This window comes from Ailuropoda melanoleuca, chromosome 15, assembly GCF_002007445.2.
Source record: "Ailuropoda melanoleuca isolate Jingjing chromosome 15, ASM200744v2, whole genome shotgun sequence".
Taxonomy (NCBI): Eukaryota; Metazoa; Chordata; class Mammalia; order Carnivora; family Ursidae; genus Ailuropoda; species Ailuropoda melanoleuca.
In genome coordinates this window covers 83,480,173-83,501,926 of record NC_048232.1, presented here as the reverse complement: position 1 = coordinate 83,501,926, position 21,754 = coordinate 83,480,173, and the positions used below count along the sequence as shown (strand labels likewise).

Here is a 21,754-nt window from a genome sequence, read left to right as displayed (position 1 = left end):
AAAAAAAAAAAAAAAAAAAAAAGAAGCTGCTTTCTTAAAAAAAAAAAATAGACACAAGGAGGAAGAAAAATTGGGACACTTGGATCACTGATAAAGGATAAGAACTAGGTTTAATTTGGTGTGCCCACATTCCTGAGAATTCTGAAATTTGTTTGGTTATGGGTAGTGCTATGGAACACTCAAACCAAAGTCTATTAGGAGCAACTATTACTCACGTGATCTAAGCCTGGGGGAATTAACATTTTTGAAGTACCAAATGTATTTCCTAATTGTACAAAGGCAGTTAGTACTCAATGACAATATGCCTGTCATTGGCCCACTTGAAGTAAGAGAGCTTTAGTGGAATTAGGACCTGCTTAGGAGTATGGTCAGGCAGATTTGTTTTTTTGTTTTTTAAAGATTTTATTTATTTATTTGAGAGACTGAGCATGAGTGGGAGGAGGGGCAGAGAAAGAGGGAGAACCAGGCTCCCTGCTGAGATCGATCCCAGGACCCTGAGATCACAACCTGATCCGAAGTCAGATGCTCAGCTTACTGAGCCACCCAGACACCGCATCATGGTGTAATTATTTTGTCCTCCCCAACTCTGCTGAGCTCTGCTCAGCTGGGGTCTGCTTCTCCCTCTCCCTCTGTGCCACTGTCACCCCCATCCCCCGCTCATGCTCTCTCTCTCTCAAATAAAATCTTTTTTTTTAAAGATTTTATTTATTTATTTGACAGAGAGAGAGACAACGAGAGAGGGAACAAGCAGGGGGAGTGGGAGAGGGAGAAGCAGGCTTCCCACTGAGCAGGGAGTCTGATGCGGGGCTTGATCCCAGGCCCCTGGGATCATGACCTGAGCCGAAGGCAGACACTTAACGACTGAGCCACCCAGGCGCCCCTCAAATAAATAAAATCACTAAAAAAAAATTACACTATGATTTTTTTTTTTGAGAGAGAGAGAATGTGCACATGCACACAAAAGTGGGAGAGAAGGGGCAGAGAAGAGAGAGAAAACCTTGAGCAGAACTCAATCTCACAACCTTGAGATCATGACCTGAGCCAAAATCAAGAGTCAGATGCTTAACCGACTAAGCCACCCAGGCACCCCTGTACCAAAATTTTCTGATTTATACTGCAACTACAATGGTACTGCTATATGGTATAACATGGAGGCATAAGTAAAATTAATATTGTAGATACTAATGAACTTAGGATAATACTGATATTAATGATCAAATGTAGTGGGAGACTGAATTAAAGGTATCTCAGGACATAATCCCTACAGAGGAGAACTGGTCTGAGAAATATTTGGAGCTGATTAATGATAGGTCAATAATTCAGCAGATGTATACCATAAGGAACAGACACTTACAGATCCAAGAAGCAAAAGAACTGTATAGTTACAAAAACATGGGAAAGTATAAATGGATGTTTCAGCTATCTGTTTAAATCCATACCAACCCCACATGGATACTGTAAATGTTTGGATTCTGCATGTACATTTTTATTATCTTATCTGATTATAAGATATTGTAAGGCAAGTAAATGATATCACACTGAGGATTACTGTTTTATTAGAAATAAGACTTGACAATGGGTTATGGGGGTGGACTGCTCTGTGTGGGTTAATTCCTGAAATTAGCTTGAGCTGTTTTGCTAAATTTCTGCATGGCACTGACTTGGTAAAGGCATAGCATGAAACATAGTTATTAAAAGTGTTGTGAGGGCAACAAACACATGAAAAGATACTCAACATCATTAACCATTAGGAAAATGCAAATCAAAACCACAGTCAGATACCCTTTCATACACTAGAATGGCTACTATCAAAAAACAGAAATCAAGCTTTAGCATGGATGTGGACAAATTGGAACCCTTGTCCATTGCCAGTGGCAATGTAAAATGGTACAGATCCTATGAAAAACAGTATGGTGGTTCCTCACAATATTGAACACAGAATTACCACTTATCTACTAGTTCTACTTCTGGGTACATATATCCAAAAGAAATCAAAGTAGGGGTTTGAAAAGCAGAATGTGCACAGCAGAATTATTCATAATACCTAAAGACAGAAACAACCCAAATGTCCACCAACACATGAGCAGATAAACAAAATGTTGTATATACATAAAATGGCATATGATTCAGCCTTAAAAAGAAGGGAAATTCTTATATATACCACAGCATGGTTAAATCCTGGAGACATTTTGCTTGATGAAGTAAGTCAGAAATAAAGTAACAAATATTGTATGACTTATATGAGGTGCCTAAAGTAGTCAAATTATAGACTCAGAAAATAAAATAGTGGTTAGCAGAGGCTAGAGGAAGGAGAAATGGGAAGTTATTGTCTAATGCGTATAGAGTTTCAACATGGGAGCATAAAAAAGTTCTGGAGATATGTAGTAGGGGTGGTTGCACAACAATGGGAATGTATTTAATGCCACTGAACTGTACACTTAAAAATGGCTAAAGTGGCAAATTTTAGGTTATATATATTCTACCACAATTAATGAAAAGTGTTACAAGGAATTTTGAGGCAGTTTGTATCAGCTTCTGAATACTGATAACAGTGAGATGAATGGTTTGTACTTGGTCTCTCTGCTGTTGTATGGCAGGAATAAGCCAATAAGATCAAAGCCGTAAACGTCCCTAGCTGAGATTCCATTTTAGGTCCCCTGGTCCCAAGGTGTTCTGTGTGTACGTCTGTGGTTCTTTATCCATGAGAGGAAAATGTATACTGCCCGGCCCTTACTGAGGAAGGACAACGAGAGCCTGCACCTGGCTTCTCTGGACCCTTCTGTGAGACAACCACTGACTGTGATAGGTATTCTTACTTTAATGCTGTTGCTGTACTATACCCCTTTCCTATAATAAATCACAGCTTTGTAAGCACTGTCATTTTGGGTACCGAGTCTTCTTTAGCAATCAAACTGTGTTTAACTGCCACTATAATTGTAGTTATTATAAAGAAAGGAAATACAATGAATTCATTTTCGTTGTTCCAAGGAGAAACAACTAAGATCATGGGTGAAAGACACAAGAAGGCAGATTTATCTTGCCTTGTGAGGTATTGAGCAAGTCTCTAGACATGTTCACTAAACATTAGAGTGTAGATGCTCATCTACTGTAAGATTACTGCACTGGGTATCTCAAGGTGCCCACCAAACCCTAAGAACTTAGATTTTTTTAAAATTTGGAAAAACTTTCTCAATAGGAACCATACCTGTGATGTTAGCTTCCCAGCAATCTTCATTCGTTCAATTTCTGCCGGAGATTTGACCAGCCGGAGGCGCTGTACCAGCTGTTGGACAACGCGAACCTTATTCTTGCTCCTGGCTTTGACCTCAGTCAGATGCTGCATGTAGTCAGAGTGAAGCTGTGCGTGAGAGGGCCTCATCCAGTCATACCAGACCATATTGGTCTCATCTTAAAATGAGCAGCAAAAAATAAATAAATAAATAAAAAATAAAACTAACAGCAACAAGAAATATCAACTGTCATAGTGACTTGAACTAGAGTCAAAACTATAAAACCTGTGACATATAACTCTGAACGGTTTAGCAAAAACTCTCTCAGGACTGAAGCAACTGAAGGGTTTGATTATGTAGTATTGGAAAGGCTATTCCCTGCAAGTGGCAATATATTCTGACACCAAATATACAATTTTTCTGCCCCCAAACTTCAAGGTTCCTTATAAAGATGGTAGATGGGACTAAAGCTCTTTCTCCAGCTCTGATTTCATTCATTATTTATTAAACATTAAAGAACTCCACACCACAACTAAGCTAGAGGCACTGTTGAATAACTGAACATAAGAGGACAGAAAAAAATACTCACATCTTGACCTCCTGGTTAAAAGTATTCTCTTCCTTTCCAATCTCAGTGTTAGTGAAAGGAGGTTATTATCTCACTTACGAGCAATTCTTCATGGCTATGGAAACGCTCTAGCAGATAATGTGTGCTAACCCACTTATCCAGGAAGCCTTTCCTTTCCCATCTGCCATATATTCTCATTAGACAACCACATTCTCCTTTTAACTCTAGAGACCCAAGGAACTGGTCTATATATGCCTGAGATACAAGATGTGAAGGCCCATAATGAAAATGTTCCCACTTACGCCAGGTCTCCATCCACCCCTTTCTTTTTTCCTGATGTGGCCTAAGAGCATCATTCCCAACAACTGGAATCTGAAGGGTTGTATGTTTTATACAAAGAATTTGGGACAGAAGAGAAGAAATCCTAAAATTTTGATTTGTTATATATTAGTGATACAATCTCCTAAGTATTTTCATTTTAAAATAAAAATGATTTTAAGTGTATATTACATGTCAAATGCTAATCTTATTTTTTTTTAACGATTTTATTTATTTATTTGACAGAGATAGAGACAGCCAGCAAGAGAGAGGGAACACAAGCAGGGGGAGTGGGAGAGGAAGAAGCAGGCTCATAGCAGAGGAGCCTGATGTGGGGCTCGATCCCATAACGCCGGGATCACGCCCTGAGCCAAAGGCAGATGCTTAACCGCTGTGCCACCCAGGCGCCCCTAATCTTATTTTTAATAGAAATTTAATTGTACTTTCAAAACAGTAAAACCACCTCTACTACCTGTTCTTAGTGTATGAAATCATTGCCCAACTTTTTGGGTTTTTAAAATTTTAAATAAGTATGATTTCATGAATCTTTTCCTTTGCATACTTTTATCTAGTAAACTACTAACGTTAAGAATGGTAAATGAGAAGTTCTTTTGAGAAATACATTTGGTCTAAGGTTTTATTTAACAATACTGGGTTGATGAAATTAAACTGTCGAAGAGGACAGCTAACGACTAATTAAAAAAAAAGCTAAAAAGAAAACGATTCTGTGTCCTACATTTATGGAGACTGAAGATATAAAGAAGTTTCACTAATTTAGCTAAGTAATTATCTCTGTAAAATAAAGAATACGTGCATAAAGCAATGAAAACAATTCAAGCATATTAGAACTTGCGTATTCAATGAGTATTTTCTTTCAAAGGAGTCTTTGCAGGAAACAAGTCCAATAAATTCTGTCATCATTGGAAACAATTTTGGAATTCCCTTTTAGAGAATTCTGACTTCAGAAATGGTTTATAAACCATATAAGAAAAACAGACTATAATTTTACAACCATACATATTTTGTCTAAAATTAGTACTTTCCAACTTGATCAGCTATCTTATTTACCAAATTTGGCTCTAAGTGACTTTTGGACACTTCAAAAAAATAAAATGCTTCCCAGGGCTGTAGATTTACAAGAATCACTAAAGATAGTTTATAAAGTAGTGTAGGTTCTGAAAAGTTCCAGAAAAGGAATCCTAAAACATTATGAGTGATTATAATTTTACCAGAATAACCGTAGAGAAAATGACTATTTTGAGGGGCATGGACTCAATTGTGTACTGTATGAATCACCTGAGAATGCTGTTTAATGTCAGATTCTGATCTAGTAGGTATGGAGTGGGAGGCCTAAGATTTAATATTTCCAATTATCTATTATGTATTTGTATTTCTTTTTTTTTTTTTTTAAAGATTTTATTTATTTATTTGACAGAGATAGAGACAGCCAGCGAGAGAGAGAACACAAGCAGGGGGAGTGGGAGAGGAAGAAGCAGGCTCATATCGGAGGAGCCTGATGTGGGGCTCGATCCCATAACGCCGGGATCACGCCCTGAGCCGAAGGCAAACGCTTAACCGCTGTGCCACCCAGGCGCCCCTATGTATTTGTATTTCTAATGTGCCAATGCTGATGCTGGTGATGCACTGATCATTCTTTGAGAAAACTGTTTCTTTTTGAACAGTTGGCAGAAGTAATAAGCAGTGGTCAGAGGTCAATGGACTGGTCAGTAATCTTGAAGAGTGACCCACACTCATTCTCCACTTTAAGTCTTGTGGAAAAGATTTATGATCCTTTCACAGTGCTCAAGGAAATGCTGCTATGATAATCATTTTAGAAAATTAAGAACTTTGCCTAAATAGGCAGGGAAGGTCTTAATCCCAAATCTGGCCTGTGATTTGACTTCTGCTCCCATTTGTTACCTTTCAATTTTGGTACTAGATGTTGAAATTCTTCCAGTGTATAGGCTTCGTCCACTCCTGTTAAAGCTATTGCTCCATCTGTGCCAGACCGTGGGCCATCCCAAAGTTCTCGACTAGGGTCTCTCCGAGGCACAAAAAGCATGGCCTTATGTGCTGGTAACTGCTTGCCAGGGAGGCTTTGAAGGACCAGAATGCTATCGGGCTCTTGGAATCCACAGAGGTACAGGAAATTGTTGTCTTGATGGAAAGTATAAGGGATATCATTGCTCATGTAGTATGTAGGGTTGGACAGCAGAACCACTGTCTGGTCTGTCCCACTCTGTTCCTGTGTTTCCTTGTGGATCAGAGACATTAGTTTGTGCCTGCGAAGCGCATATTCCACTTGAGATAGTCCTGGCGTCACCTCTCCTAGAAATGACAAATAACAGTGATGTTTTGCATTTACATAGTGCCAAAGTACTTCTAAGGTAGCTTACTATTAGATGGAGACAACCAAGTTCATTTCTTCAATTTATGCCAAATCTCCTCACAGCACATGGGGAATTAAGGAGATGACCCAGGTTTCAAATTTTCTACTCCATGGCAAAAAGATTGGAAGAAATGATAGTTAAATGTGGTCCTGCTAGACAACTGGGATCATGACCCCTTAAGAGCTCTTTCATTCTTTTACTCATTCAATCAAATATTTATGGAACATTATTATGTGGAAGGCATTGTTAGGCATATAATTAAGGCTGACCTGAAGTATCAACATAAAAGGTGAGAAAGATGACATTATCCGTGTATGACTTTCCTGAAAGAATGTAAGCTCCACGAAGACACAGATTTTTGTCTGTTTAATGTTACATTCCCAGAGCCTAGAATAACAACTAGAATATAGTGGGCATTTGATAAATATTTGTTAAATGATGTATGGTTTTTAACATAATAGAGTTTAAGGCCAAAGAGCTTCCCCCAATTTCAAGAGCTAAAATAAATTTTTCTTTCTGAATTTCCAATGCATAGTGATACCTTTCTAATAAGACTTTTCACTCTCTACTTTGTATTAACAGTAGAGCTGGGTACACATAACCTCCTTCAGGGTTCCCTCCCTGAGCGAAAATCTTTGTATTTTCCAAGTGGGGCCATCTTTGTACTTTCGAAAAACTCTAATAATATTATCTACTTCTTGGGGCTGTCATGAGAAGCAAACTTGATAAAGCATGTGGTTCTTAAGGAATGAAGACTCCCTAGAGAATCTTTAGAAGCTATGGCTCAGTTGGTTAAGCTTCTGACTCTTGATTTTGGTTCAGATCATGATCTCAGGGGCATGGGACGGAGCTCAGGGTGGGGCTCTGTGCTCGGCAGGGAGTCTGCTTCTCTCCCTCTCCCTCTGCCCCTCCTCTTGCTCAGGCACAAGCGCTCTTTCTCAAATAAATAAATCTTAAGAAATAAATAAATAAATCAAAAAATAAATAAAGCTATAGATTCATTGTTTACCAAACTGCATTTACTAAACTACAAACTTTTGACATATAATTTCAAGAGTGTCTGATTCACTTACACCCACTCACAAAACTCATATTAGGAACCTGTGTTATGAAGTGTTACATATCAGTTCTCAATATTAGTACCCAGAAGACTGCCTGGTTGCTAGCCGCGTGGTGACTGGGTGAGTGTTTCCCTTCTGTTATCGAAATTATGTGTGCTTTCACTTTAGGTTGCAAAACAAAAGAACTACTAAAACAATCACTCATGAAAGCTGCATCCCTCAGCCTACACTTAGCAATAATAATAGTAAAACACCACCTAATGCTTACTGAATGCTTCTTATGTGTCTGGTACTATTCTAATTACTTATAGGTATCAACTCATTTAATCTTTACATTGACTTCGTGATGTGGATTACGATATTTATTGCCTGTAGTAGCCCGTCTCCATATCCAAGTATGGAAAGATAGTCATGAAATACTGCTGTATGAAAAATTTACAGTACAAGATGGATAATATGATCCCAATTATTAAAAAACAAAAACAAAGGAGAGAGAGAAAAAAGAATTAGAAAGAAACTGCAATTTCTGGGGCGCCTGGATGGCTCAGTTGGTTAGGTGTTTGCCTTCGGCTCAGGTCATGATCCTGGGGTTCCGGGATCAAGCCCCGCATTGGGCTCCTTGCTCAGTGAGGGGTGTGCCTCTTCCCTTCTCTCTGCCCCTTCCCCTGCTCATGTGTGCATGCTCTCTCTCAAATAAACAAAATCTTAAAAAAGAAAAAAAAAAAGAAAGGAATCCCAAATTTTATAGTGGTAATCTATGGGGACTGAGTTAAGACTGAGATTTCCTTTTCAAAATGTTTTTATTTATTTAGAGAAAACATGCACCAGTGGGGGGCAGAGGGCAAAGGGAGCGGGAGACAGAGAATCTAAGCAGATTCCATGCCCAGTCCAGGGCCCAACATGGAGCTCGATCTCACAACCCTGAGATCATGACCTGAGCTGAAATCAAGAGTTGGATGTTTAACCAACTGAGCCACCCAGGTACCCCTTTTTAACATGCTTTTTAATATTATCTGAATTTTGTTTCAATGAGAATATACTCTCATAATTAAAATCCCAAATAAAGAGAAAAAGAGGATAAAAGAGTGATCATGGGCAGTCCGTTCCATACTCATAATCTACAATGGTTCTTTGTTGTCCATTAGATCAAATTCAAACTCTTAAGTAGATTTTAATCCTCTCTACCAGGTGATTCCAATTTATCTGGTCAACTTTTTAAAAAACAGCTTGAGATATTATTTACACAGCATACAATCCACCCACTTAAATGTACAATATAATGGTTTTTGGTATATTCACAGAATTGTACAAACATCACAAAAATCAATTTTAGAGTATTTCATCACTCCCAAAATAAACCCGTGTCAATTAGTAGTCACTCCCCATTTCTTCCCAATCTGCCCAAGCCCTTGGCAACCACTAATCTATTTTCTGTCTCTATGGATTTGTCTATTGTAGAGATTTCATATAATGAAATCACGTAATATATGGTCTTTAATGATTTTTTGGTCACATCACATAATATATGGTCTTCAGCCAACTTTTTTCTTACCATTTCTCCAATTATTCCAAAATTAATTCCTTCTTATGTCTTACATAGGTCCAATCTGTTCTTTCCCTATTACCTTGCTTACAATGTGTCCCTTTCCAAAATCTCTTCTCCCTCCATAGCAATTCCACTCCCAAGATTTCAGGCTCAATGCATGTTCGTTTTTAGACTCCTCTCATTCAAAAGGCTTTCCTGATGAGCCCAGGTCATATTGATTTGTCCCTCTGATTTATTTTTTTAAGTTAATTGTTTCATTCTCGGATATATATATATATATATATAATCATATATACGTATGTATATATATAATATATACATATATATATATATATCCTACAGTTGTGTATAAATGTAATCACATCATACTGAACTCTTTCAATAAATATTTTCCCCCTTTTCCTTTGCTGTTTGATTCATCACTTCCCTTTCTTCCTTCTACCCCCATGAATACCTCACCCACACTGGTATTCTAGCATGTAGCCTTTCCTATTTTTCTCAATACTCATATACTTGCAGTTAGGGTTTTTGGGCACTAGTGTTTTACAAACATGGGATACTACACATTCTTCTTTATCTTGCTTTTCTATCACAGTGACACCTTATAGAAATCCCTCCCAAGTCATCTTGCATAGCTTCAATTCACTCTGCTCCATATACTTCTTGGGGTGATGTATCATAACTTATTGATCCATTNAACTTATTGGTCCATTTCTATACTGCTGGGCATGTACACTGTGTTCAGCTTTTATAAACATCTTTGTCCTTATATCCTGGTACTTTTATGCCTTATGTTCTGGTGCTTTCAGTTCTATGGGATAGTCCCAGGACAGACATTGCTGGGTCAAAGATCTTTAAATTTTCTTTTTTTTTTTTTCTTTTTTTTTAAAGATTTTATTTATTTATTCGACAGAGATAGAGACAGCCAGCGAGAGAGGGAACACAAGCAGGGGGAGTGGGAGAAGAAGAAGCAGGCTCATAGCGGAGGAGCCTGATGTGGGGCTCGATCCCATAACGCCGGGATCACGCCCTGAGCCGAAGGCAGACGCTTAACCGCTGTGCCACCCAGGCGCCCCATGAATTTTCTTAATACTCATGTTCAGTACATGTAACTCAGTTGTTTATGATTGCCTTGGAACAGTCTAGTTGTTTTACCTACGTAGAGTTTATCTCTCCAGCAAACTCTATAGTTTGTATTCCATTAATAAAATATTAACTTTTATTTATCTACAAGAGAAAAAAAATCTATATTGATGAAGTTGGTAAGAAATAAGATAAGTAAGCCAACAGAGTCAGTCGTAGAAGAGCTCACACTGCATTTCTTTCTTCCCCAGACTGAGCTGGCTAAGAGTCCTCTAGGGCTGTGGGCAGAATACTGAACTTTGTACCAGAGCTCAGGAAAAGTTTAACTATTTCTCTCTCTGATAATTATTCATGTTAAGTCTGCCACTGTTACCCAACACTGGAAATTTCCCAATGTACCCAAGGAGTAAATACTCTTTTATAAAAGCAGAGGCTAGTTATAATTGGTGGATCATCCAACCTTTCCTTTTTGTTTTCTCCCTTTCCCGTGCTTTGCTTTTGGTTTGTTCACAGCTATAGTCCATGTAATAAAACTAAATTAGAAATCAATTCATTCTCTGTGTTTTTTTTTTTTAATTTTTGGAAATAAGAAAATTCACAATTTTAATGACCTTAATTTATGTGTTCTTTCCTGTTCTCATTAATAACAAAGCATATACAGAGATATACTGGAAAGTAACTTCTGAAAAGATACAATTGTTTGGAAATCAAAACAGGATTGGAAAACTACCTTTTACCTCCTTCAAGATATTCCTCTCCCTCCTGAATCCAATTTCATACAAATGACCACATGAGAAACATTTAAAACACTGGCTACATTTTCCTAAGCTTATGAATTATCAATGCTGTAGAGTGATCATTAACTAAATGCCTCCAAACTTCTGAAATCCCAAAGTAACAAAGAACTCTTTGGTCATGAAAAAATTATCCAAGGAAAAAAGACATCTTTTCTTATTTGAAAGAGGAAATAAAAAAGTTGTGATAAAGTAATGAACTTTAACCCTGGCAGTTATTATGGTCTTTGATCATAAAACTAATGATTGTAATGGTCAATCTGGCCTGAATTTCTTCCGATAAAACTGTATCTGAATAGACATTCTGGTAACTTTGTCATATTGTAACGCAGTAAGGAACAAAGTTAGTATTTTACCATGTGGAATCAATTAAGGCTGGAGGGGCTATTCTAACGAGCTTCTTTACCAATCAAATGCTTACATGTCACAATCTGGACTCTGCAAATAGCAAAGTCTCACAATCAATTCTGACACTCTACAGCTAAGAAGAAAAGCTCTTCTAGGACATTCAGGATTGGACCTCTCAAGAGAATTAGAAAAATGTTCTTCATATTTAATCAGCCAAGCAGAAAACCCAAAGAGGCAAATTTTACAAAGACTGAAAATGGACAGAAAGATGCAAGTCTTTGCTACAATTTAGGTATGTATTTTAATTATTTCCCAAAAATAACTAGATTAGGATTTTAATATGGTCTGATTTTGAACCAGCATTCCTAAAATGAATTGTTTAATATTAGGTATTGTCTGCATGAAAGTAGTTTATAAACTCATCTATTACTATGTAGCTGGAGAATGGGAGTAAAAAAGTTAATGTTTCCTTTATAAAGTAAAACATAGATCCTGAAAAAAATGAAATGACCAAATAAACAATAAAAAAATACTCTAAATAGATTTTATTTGCATATACTGAGGAAAACAAGCCTGACAGAAAGGGTACATACTGTATGATTCCAAGAAGAGGTAAAACAATCTATGTTGATAGAAACTGGAGCAATGGTTAAGGATGGAGGGGGGGACTGATTGGAGGGGAGAAGACTTTCTGGGGTGATGAAAACGTTCTATATCTTGACTGAGGTGTGTGGGCTATATTGGCGTCTACCTTTGTCAAAACTCACTAAATTGCAATTCATGATATGTAAATTTAAGATCTGTGCAATGCATGACATGTAAATTTCTCCACATTTAAAAAAGTATACTACTCTAGGGGCGCCTGGGTGGCACAGCGGTTAAGCGTCTGCCTTCGGCTCAGGGCGTGATCCCGGCGTTATGGGATCGAGCCCCACATCAGGCTCCTCTGCTGTGAGCCTGCTTCTTCCTCTCCCACTCCCCCTGCTTGTGTTCCCTCTCTCACTGGCTGTCTCTATCTCTGTCAAATAAATAAATAAAATTAAAAAAAAAAAAGTATACTACTCTAAACTTGAAATACCTTTTACATTAAGACTTCCCTCAGGTGAATTTCTTCTTATTAAAAACCTTATGACAAAAATAGACTTTTCAGAAATTCCAGATAGTATTCTCTGGCACAAGTGTTTCATTTTGTTTTGTGGTTAAGTATGGACTCATAGTCAGACTTTTGTGAGTTGCAATCCTGGCTCAACAACTTACTGAGTGACTTGGAGAAAGCTACCAAACTGCTTTATGACTCAGTTTTCTCATCTGTCAAATAGAGATAATAATAGCAATTACTCCTCAAAGTTGTCAGGAGGATTAAATAAGTTAAAATACTTGGAACGGTAAGCACTATATAAATATTAGATACAATTATTACCAACATAGAGAATTACACTTAAAGATGTTGTCATTCTGGTAATTCAAAGCCAGGGAGGACACTGAAAGAGTAAAATTTACATGGACAATCTCTATCCCTATTTAAGTAATGATTTACATAGAACCCTTGAATGTCTTTGGCTTTCTCCCACAATAAGAATTGTCTCAAGTGATTCAGAAGCTTTTTTTTTTTTTTAAAGATTTTATTTATTTATTTGACAGAGAGAGAGACAGCCAGCGAGAGAGGGAACACAAGCAGGGGGAGTGGGAGAGGAAGAAGCAGGCTCATAGTGGAGGAGCCTGATGTGGGGCTCGATCCCATAACGCTAGGATCACGCCCTGAGCCAAAGGCGGACGTTTAACCACTGTGCCACCCAGGCGCCCCAGAAGCTTTTTTATTCAGTTCTTTTTAAGATTCCTGATTTTTGTCTAGAGCAGATTCTTGCTAATCTTTACTTCAGAGAATTTCTCAATATGAATGAGAAATATGCACAAAGGTTAAAGAGAAATAGAAAAGTCATTTATTTTTAATGTATCAGTATTTAAACCCCAGGAATTATTATATCTCAAATTTTCTTTTCTCCTAGCATTAAAAAACAGAGAAATGCTCCATAATTCTGCACTAGATGGCAGTTTATGGAATTTCTATAAGCTAATTTTCAGTATAATGGTAACTTGAAATGAGTAATCAACAAACACCATACATACAGATTAAATATATAGGTTTATTCACCTGTAAATTTATATATGTAACCACTTCAGTCTTTATTCTGCATTAAAATCTACTTCAGAAAGTGAAGACAAGAGGAAAATGCACAATCAATACAAGTATGTGGTTATTTTTTAAATTTCATAGGTACACAGGAAGTGAGAAAAGAAAATATTTTACTTTATTAAAAAATAGGTAGGTGCGCCTGGGTGGCTCAGTCAGTTAAGCCTCTGACTCTTGGTTTTGGCTCAGGTCATGATCTCATGGGTTGTGGGATCGAGCCCCGCCCCGGCTCCGCACTCAGTGGGAGTCTGCTTGAAGATTCTCTCCCTCTGCCCCTCTCCCCCTACCCCTGCTCATACGTGTGTGCACTCTCTCTCTCTTTCAAAAAAATAAATCTTAAAAAAGAAAAAAAAAAAACACAGGTAGACGTCATGGTGAAATATCTATGAAAAAAAGTAGACCCTGAACTTAAATTTAAAATCTCTAGAATACAAAACTTTTTTTTTTTTTTAAGATTTTTATTTATTTATTTGACAGAGAGAGAGAAAGATCAAGAGCGCAAGTAGGGGGAGCAGCAGGCTGAGGGAGAAGCAGACTCCCTGTGGAGCAGGGACCCCGATGCAGGGCTCCATCCCCAGAACCCCAGGATCGTGACCTGAGCTGAAGGCAGAGGCTTAACCAACTGAGCCACCCAGGTGCCCCTCTAGAATACAAAACATTTTTATACTACCTCTGTCATCAGGTGTAACCTATAAAAAGTGTTTTGAAATGGCTACATAAATGTCAAGTCATCATTCAGTAAACGTGTGATGGTGGTTGATGATAAAGCTATGAATGAATTTAAGAACTGAGTGGGGATGAGGACGTAAGAAAGGCATGGGGAAGGCACACTCTGCTTCAAAACGTGGCCTGTAGCCAAAGATCTCGCTTTAGGCATCTCATGCACCCACCTGAATGAGTACCCATTAGTCAAGTGGTGTGCATCAGAGACACCCGGGAGTTCTTCAAAACATACGGCCTAAGCCCTTCTGAATTCTTGAGATTCTGATTCGGTAAGTCTACGGGATCATGGCATGTATGTATATTTTTAAAAACCTCACCCAGTGGTCTAGGCAGATTCAGACCTGGAATTTGTCATTTCTTGGACATATATTTTAATATTCTAAATAGTATAAAAATCTCACCCCACCAAAATAAATCTTGATCTTTTAGATATTGAGTCAACCATTTTAATAAACTTAAAAAGAAATTCATCCCTTGCTCAAGGCAGAACTACAACTAAACTATGACTGAAAGATGGAAACCTAATTGGTTTTGACACTTCTAAGGGAAGAAGATTCAAGAATTATTATCTAACACCCACTCTAGAACCAACCTTTTCATCATTTTAAATATTTTACTTGACAGTAACTGCAGAGCCGCAGCCATTATGTTTGACAATAAGGGACAAACAGGCAAATGGTAAAAGCATTCCCTCCAATTGTGGGCCACACAGCTGTATTCTGAACACTTCCCAAAGAATCTCTGCAATACTGTAGTTGAAAGAAAAACAAGTGGTTCTGGGTATGTCAGACAAGTCATTCTGACAAGCCCAACTCTGAATAGCCCTTTCTTAAAGTGCTACACACTGTATCATGTATTTCAAAATTAACTGTGCCAAGGAATGTAACAATGTTAGAAATATAGGTTCTTGGAAATAATGATTCATTAGGCAGTAATTCTTCCTATTCTCTGATAAGTTGCAGTGCTTATGTGAGTTGTGTTCTGCATTACTCCTGTGGCAATGTCCAGGAACTATGTACGTATCTATTTGCATAGATATTATAAAAAGTGGATTCACAGTTCATAACACTCTATAGCTCAGAAGGCCACTTGCCTTCCCGCATGGAATCATTTTTTCCCGCTTGGGTGATAAGTGGTGGACATATTAGTGATCAAGGAGGATGAACTGACATTTTCTGTCTCTACAGACACAGTCCTTAGCACTGGGATGGCAATGTAAAAAAGAAGAAATGGGGGGGTGCCTAGTTGGCTCAGGCAGTAGAGCATGTGACTCTTGATCTTGGGGTTGCGAGTTTAAGCCCCATGTTGGGCATAGAGATTACTTATAAATACATACATACATACATACATACATACATACATACATACATACTTTAAGAAAATAAGTTTTAGAAATCACTAGGAAGATCTTGGGGGGAGTCAGTCTGATTTTTTACTTCCATCTCAAGCAGTAGTAGCACAGCTAGATCAGAATCCTTTATCTCTGAGCCATTCTACTGAATATTTTCCAGGTTACTCTTGCTTCAGGAAACTTGGGTGGATATGGCCAGGAGAAATCCAGAGGAAATAGCTCCCCAAAATTCAGAAAGAGTTGACCCAGTAATTTCATTTCTAAGAATTTATTTTTAGGAAATAATTGATTGGTATACAAAATATACACGTGTACACACACACACAGACACATACTTCTATATAAAAAATAAATCTAGAAAGATACATATACCAAAATCTCAATAGTGGTTTCCTATGAGTGGTGGAATTACAAGTAATTAAAAAAATTTTTTTACCTGTATTCTCTAATATTTCTATAATATATGTGGACCTTGTGTAATAATTAGAGAAAGGATGAGATATTTCCCAAAAGTTTTAAGTACTTACAAGTACTAGGAAAATAGCTACACCAAACATGAAACTCTTTGAAGCAAACCAAGTAACATGATATAATTTTATACTCCAACTAACAGAATGACTGCCTCTGTGAAAGAAATTTTTAAAATTATATGCCTTTTATTTTTTCTCAATAATTTACTCTTTCTCCACTCCATAATCATTTTCACACTTTCATGTGCACATGGAAAAAGACAAATGATTAATACTCTGGATACTTATATAGTTTTTGTCTCCAACAACTGTATACCTGGTTTCTTTAACAATGAGGATTCTGTTTTAAAATTCCATCTACTTCTATTCCTTCTTACCCCAATGTCTAAAACCCTATGTCCAGAAGAGCAAAAATTAAGACAGACATCTCTTTTCCCCCATAGCTGATATGAACATAAAACATGTATTTAATGAATATGTATGTGTATATAATTACTTAAAATCATTTTTTATACAGTTATCTTGCACATAACATAACATGGCCAATAGTTTGGATACAGAGGCCATCATCTTGACGATAATGATTACTAGTTTCAAGGCCTAGAAAATGCAGCTCACCATGTAAAAATACCTCACCACGAGAAATCAATAATTTTCAAAGCTGGTAAAACTCAATGTCAATTCGACTTTTTTTTTTTTAATGAGGCTACAGGTAGGTTGACAGGTTAGAGAAATACTTAAACTACTACTAACTGGATTGCTAGTAAGCTTACCTTACAGCTTTGAAAAACTCTGATTTCTTGTGTGTTTCAGTGGTGAGCTGCATTTCCTGAGTCTCAGCCGATTTCCCAGCAGGAATTCCAGTCTGATGAAGAATCAGCAAAAGGAAGCCCTCACTGAGAGACACACTGGTAACATTCACTGAGTGGAGATAGTGAAAGAGTAACATATTTCTAAAGGCAATTTAGATTATTGGTATATATGCTTACATAGTAAATACACATTTAACTTCCCAAGGCAGAAGCAAAAATTAACTTCCCTTGAAAATCTGACTGCTTTTTCTACAAAGCATTTGTTTTGTCCTACCTAATGGGATGGCATTCATTCACCAAAGTTCACCCCTTAACTGCCTTTTTATCATTGTTATTACCTCTCAAAGCTATGAAAATCAATCTGGAAATCTAGTGTAATCTACATTGCAATATTTATGTTAAATGAAATGAGCATTTATGACTCTCAAGAAAAACATGTTTTCTTTCTTTCTTCTTTTTTTTTAGTCGGCTCAACCCCCATGCCCAACATGGGGTTAGAACTCACAACCCTGAGATCAAGAGTCTAACGCTCCACTGACTGAGCCAGCTGGGCGCCCCAAGAAAAACATGTTTTCTAAAATGTCTTTCACATAGCAGATCACAAGGAATCAATTGTTTGACTGATCTAGCAACTGTCTTAGATAGTAATGTAACTTTTCTTTTAAAATATCCTGAAATACATACTTTTCATTGATAATTCTGAATCTTATTTGTTGCGCTACATAGTGCCATCAGCACAGTACCAGTAGCTACATGTACCTTTTTAAGTTTAAAATTGACTAAAATAAAATATTAAGTTTTTCAGTTGCACTAGCAACATTATAAGTATGCAATAACCACTTGTGGCTGGTGGCTACTGCACGGGGCAGCAAAGATCTAGAACATTTACATCACTGTAAAAAGTTCTATGGGATAGCACAGTTCTAAGTAAAACATCTAAAGAGAGAGACAGTTACTATAGTTAAAAGGGCTTACCTGGTTTGAGGAGGTGTGGGTGTGTAAAGGGGCTGGGCTGGCCTAAGTATCGGTTTGGAATTCTCCTCTCTGGGATGGGCTGGAGGGAGTACCTTCGCTGAGAACATGACATGCATCCTGAAGGAAAAATAAAGTGAAATGGAACAATAATCTAGAAAGTCCTCACAGTATGTATACATTTATCTATCTCCAGCAGTTAGATGCTCTAGAAAAATGCAAGTTAGTATCTCCTTCAACATTTATATGGCCTTTCCTCTGTGCCAGTCAGGGCCTGTGTTGGGCCCTAGGAATACAGGAATGAGATCATTTTTACCCTTAGCAACTTCAGTCTACTGCAGTTTAATAGAGGGATATATACATAGAGTATGACTATGGTATGAATAAGGAACTATGGGAATGGAAAGAAGGCAACAAACAAAAGCAAGAAAGGGGTAAGGGGGGCGCCTGGGTGGCACAGCGGTTAAGCGTCTGCCTTCGGCTCAGGGCGTGATCCCGGCGTTATGGGATCGAGCCCCACGTCAGGCTCCTCTGCTGTGAGCCTGCTTCTTCCTCTCCCACCCCCCCTGCTTGTGTTCCCTCTCTCGCTGGCTGTCTCTATCTCTGTCAAATAAATAAATAAAATCTTTAAAAAAAAAAAAAAAAGAAAGAAAGGGGTAAGGGTATTTCACAGAGGTAGTGTGAAGTTGTGTCCTAAAATGCAGAAAAAGAAAATTAACATTTTATTGAGAATATGTGAAGTATGAGAAAATATGCACATGCTATCTCATTTAATCTCGGAAATGTTGGAGCTAGGTTAAATCATATATGAAAAATGCTTAATCATGGTATACAACAAACACTATTATTAGCATTCATATTCAATAGATTTAAGTATGTGACTGGAACACGTGGTAGAAAAAAACATAAGAATGAGGACTATTTGCTGTGGTCTTTAAAGAATATAGTCTAGTGGAGGTGAGACAAAACGACATTGTAACACTACATGGTGAACGCCATGGTGGATTCATTCACAAGGTTTTTCGACAGCATAGAGACTAATACAATGTTGTGGGATGGATACAAAGACAAAGATAGGCATATAGCGCTGTGGGGAACACAGAGAAGCACACAAAAGGTGTTGGTGTGGGATTGTAGAAGCAGGGGATGCCTACTCTGAATACGAATTAGTCAAGTGAAGGGCACCTGGCCAGCTCAGTTGGTAGAGCATGTGACCTGATCTCCAGATTGTAAGTAAGAGCCCCATGTTGGGTGTAGAGATTACTTAAAGATAAAATCTTAAAAAAAAAAATCAGTCAATTGAAAGAGAAATGGGTCTGGAAGGTATTATGAGATTATGAAAGGGAAGGCATAAAAGGCACTGTGCGTGTGTGTGTGTGTGTGTATGTGTGTGCGCGTGTTTAGGGGGTGATGGGTACATGGGAGTCCACTATGTACAGTAACTCCATCTACTTGCATGTTTGAAATTTTTATAATAAGAAGTAAAAAAAAAGGGGGGGAGGCTCCTGGGTGGCTGAATCATTAAGCGTCTGTCTTTGGCTCAGGTCACGATCCCAGGGTCCTGGGATTGAGCCCCAGATTCCACTCCATGCTCAGCAGGGAGCCTGCTTCTCCCTCTCCCACTCCCTCTGCTTGTGTTTCCTCTCTTGCTGTCTCTCTCTCTCTGTGCCAAATAAATAAACAAAATCTTAAAAAGAAAAAGTAAAAAAAGAAAATGAGTTAAGTATAGAGAAAAATGAGGGAAATAAACATGCACTCTGAAAGGCGATCTAAGACAAAGAGTTAAAGGTAGCATGGTATAGCAGAAAAAAGTGCCAGTTGTATGATCTATGTGATCTTGACAGGTTACATAATTCCTTTGCACTATTTCTTTACCTGTGAAATAATGCAGTTACAGTAGATAGTGGATTTCAACCTTTTAAAACCAAGACACGGTAAGAAGTATATTTTACATGGTAACCTAGTATACACAGACATATAAATATGATATATATAAAATTTCACTAGGGGTGCCTGGGTGGCTCAGTCAACTGAGTGTCCGACTCTTGATTTCGGCTCAGGTCGTGATCTCAGGGTCATGGGATGGAGCCCTGCGTTGGGCTCCACACATGGCATGGAGTCTGCTTGTCCCTCTCCCTCTGCTTCTCCTCTCACTCTCTCTCTCAAATAAATACACAAAATCTTTAAGAAAAATTTCATTAAATACTATTCTTTCTATGACTGATATTTGTCTGCACTATTCCGTTAAAACGTTTCTCCGTACACTACAATGATTTTATTACTGCAATTTCTTAAATGGTGGCCCCCAAAAGGTATGTCCACGTCTTAATCCCCAGAACCTGTTAATTTGCTTGGGAAAGGTGTCTTTGCAGATATAACTAAGGATCTTGAAATGAGGAGATCATCCTTTATCACCTGGGTAGGTCCTCAATTCAATGACAAGTGCTCTTATAAGAGAAATGCAGAGAGAGATTTCAGACAGATGAGAAAACAGAAGAGGAGGAAGCAATGGGACCATGGAGGCAGGGATTAGAGTGTGTGGCCACAAGAACACAAATAGCCACCAAAAGCTGAAGAGGTAAAGAAGATTCTTTCTTAGAGCCTTTGGAAGGAATACAGCCCTGCTAACACTTGATTTCAGACCTCTGGCCTCCAGAGCTGTGAGAGAATTCTATTATTTTAAGCCACCATGTTTGTGGTGATTTGTTATGGCAGCCTCAGGAAACTAACACCATGACCTACTAAGATTACAGCTTGCCACTGGAAAACACTGCACTAAAATGCTCTATCTCTGTACTGAGGGAAGCTCTAGTTTGGGAGGAGGAGAGATGTGAGGATGCTGAATAATTTTTAAGAGCATAAAGGGATCCTGAGACCAACCCCTGCCTCAACCAAACATCCGATTCCCTACAGTGTTACTTGCAAACACCTGCAGAAATGACCTTTCCTGACGAATAGCAGCTTTTGGCCCACTTTGGTTTTTAGTTATTTGATTCTTGACGTTTGTGTTTCCTGAAAGTAGAAAAGGCACAAGGAGGAGATGATAATGGGTTGGGTTGTCCATGTATAAGACTGTGCTGGTGGAGTGACTGGGATGGAGTGTTATGAAGAAAAGGAATACAATTAGGAGTTTAGTAGAACTACCTGAGCTTTCTCCACCTGTAAGCAAGCTTTTTTTTAAAAGATTTTATTTATTTATTTACTTGAGAGAGAGAGAGAGCATGCACGAGCAGGGAGAGGGGCAGGGGGAGAGGGAGGGGGAGAAGCAGACTCTCCTGCTGAGCAGGGAGCCCGACTCACGACTCGATCTCAGGCCCCTGGGATCATGACCTGAGCCAGACAGATGCTTAACCGACTGATGCTTAACCACCCAGGCGTCCCAGCAAACTCTTGTCCTAATCAAAGCTTACAGAATATAGGATATGGCTCCATTTTTCCTTATTACAAGAAATAGTAGAGGCACAGTGTATTTAATACTTTCAAATCCCAGCATCATTGATAATAATGATCATGATGACAGCTAACATTTACTGTTCATTATATTGCAGAAAGTATTCTAAGTACTCCACATGTATTAACTTATTTAATCATTACAGCTGTGTGAAGTAAGTACAATTCTAAATTTTTAACTAATTTTTGAACTGGTCAACATGTTCATATGGATCAAAGTTCAAAAGATATAGAAGAGATTTACAGGGAAAAGCCTTCCTCCCACATCTTTCCCCAAGTTACCCTGTACCCCTTCCTTGAGACAGCCAGTATTATCACTTTTTTGTTGAAACCACTTCTATTTATTGGTATTCCCTTCTTTAAACAAATAGTAGCACAAATGCTTGAGGTAGATGTTATTACAATACTGTCCATTTAAAGATGAGAAAAAAAGGTACACAGGAAAGT

At 38.0% G+C, this 21,754-nt stretch overlaps 1 protein-coding gene across 4 annotated transcripts in view; it reads right to left on the bottom strand.

Annotated features, from left to right (window-relative positions):
• XPNPEP3 (X-prolyl aminopeptidase 3) overlaps positions 1 to 21,754 on the bottom strand; it is a 34,184-nt gene that overhangs the window by 1,684 nt on the left and 10,746 nt on the right. For all 4 annotated transcript variants that reach the window (XR_004620654.1, XM_034643540.1, XM_034643542.1 and 1 more), the window contains exons 2-4: positions 17,861 to 17,977; positions 6,037 to 6,444; positions 3,206 to 3,408 (exon numbers count right to left, since the gene is read on the bottom strand). Coding sequence is in view for 3 of the 4 variants with exons in the window: in XM_034643542.1 (XP_034499433.1) it covers positions 3,206 to 3,408; positions 6,037 to 6,444; positions 17,861 to 17,977 (728 nt within the window). In the remaining variant the exon portion in view is untranslated. The remainder of the gene's footprint in view (positions 1 to 3,205; positions 3,409 to 6,036; positions 6,445 to 17,860; positions 17,978 to 21,754) is intronic.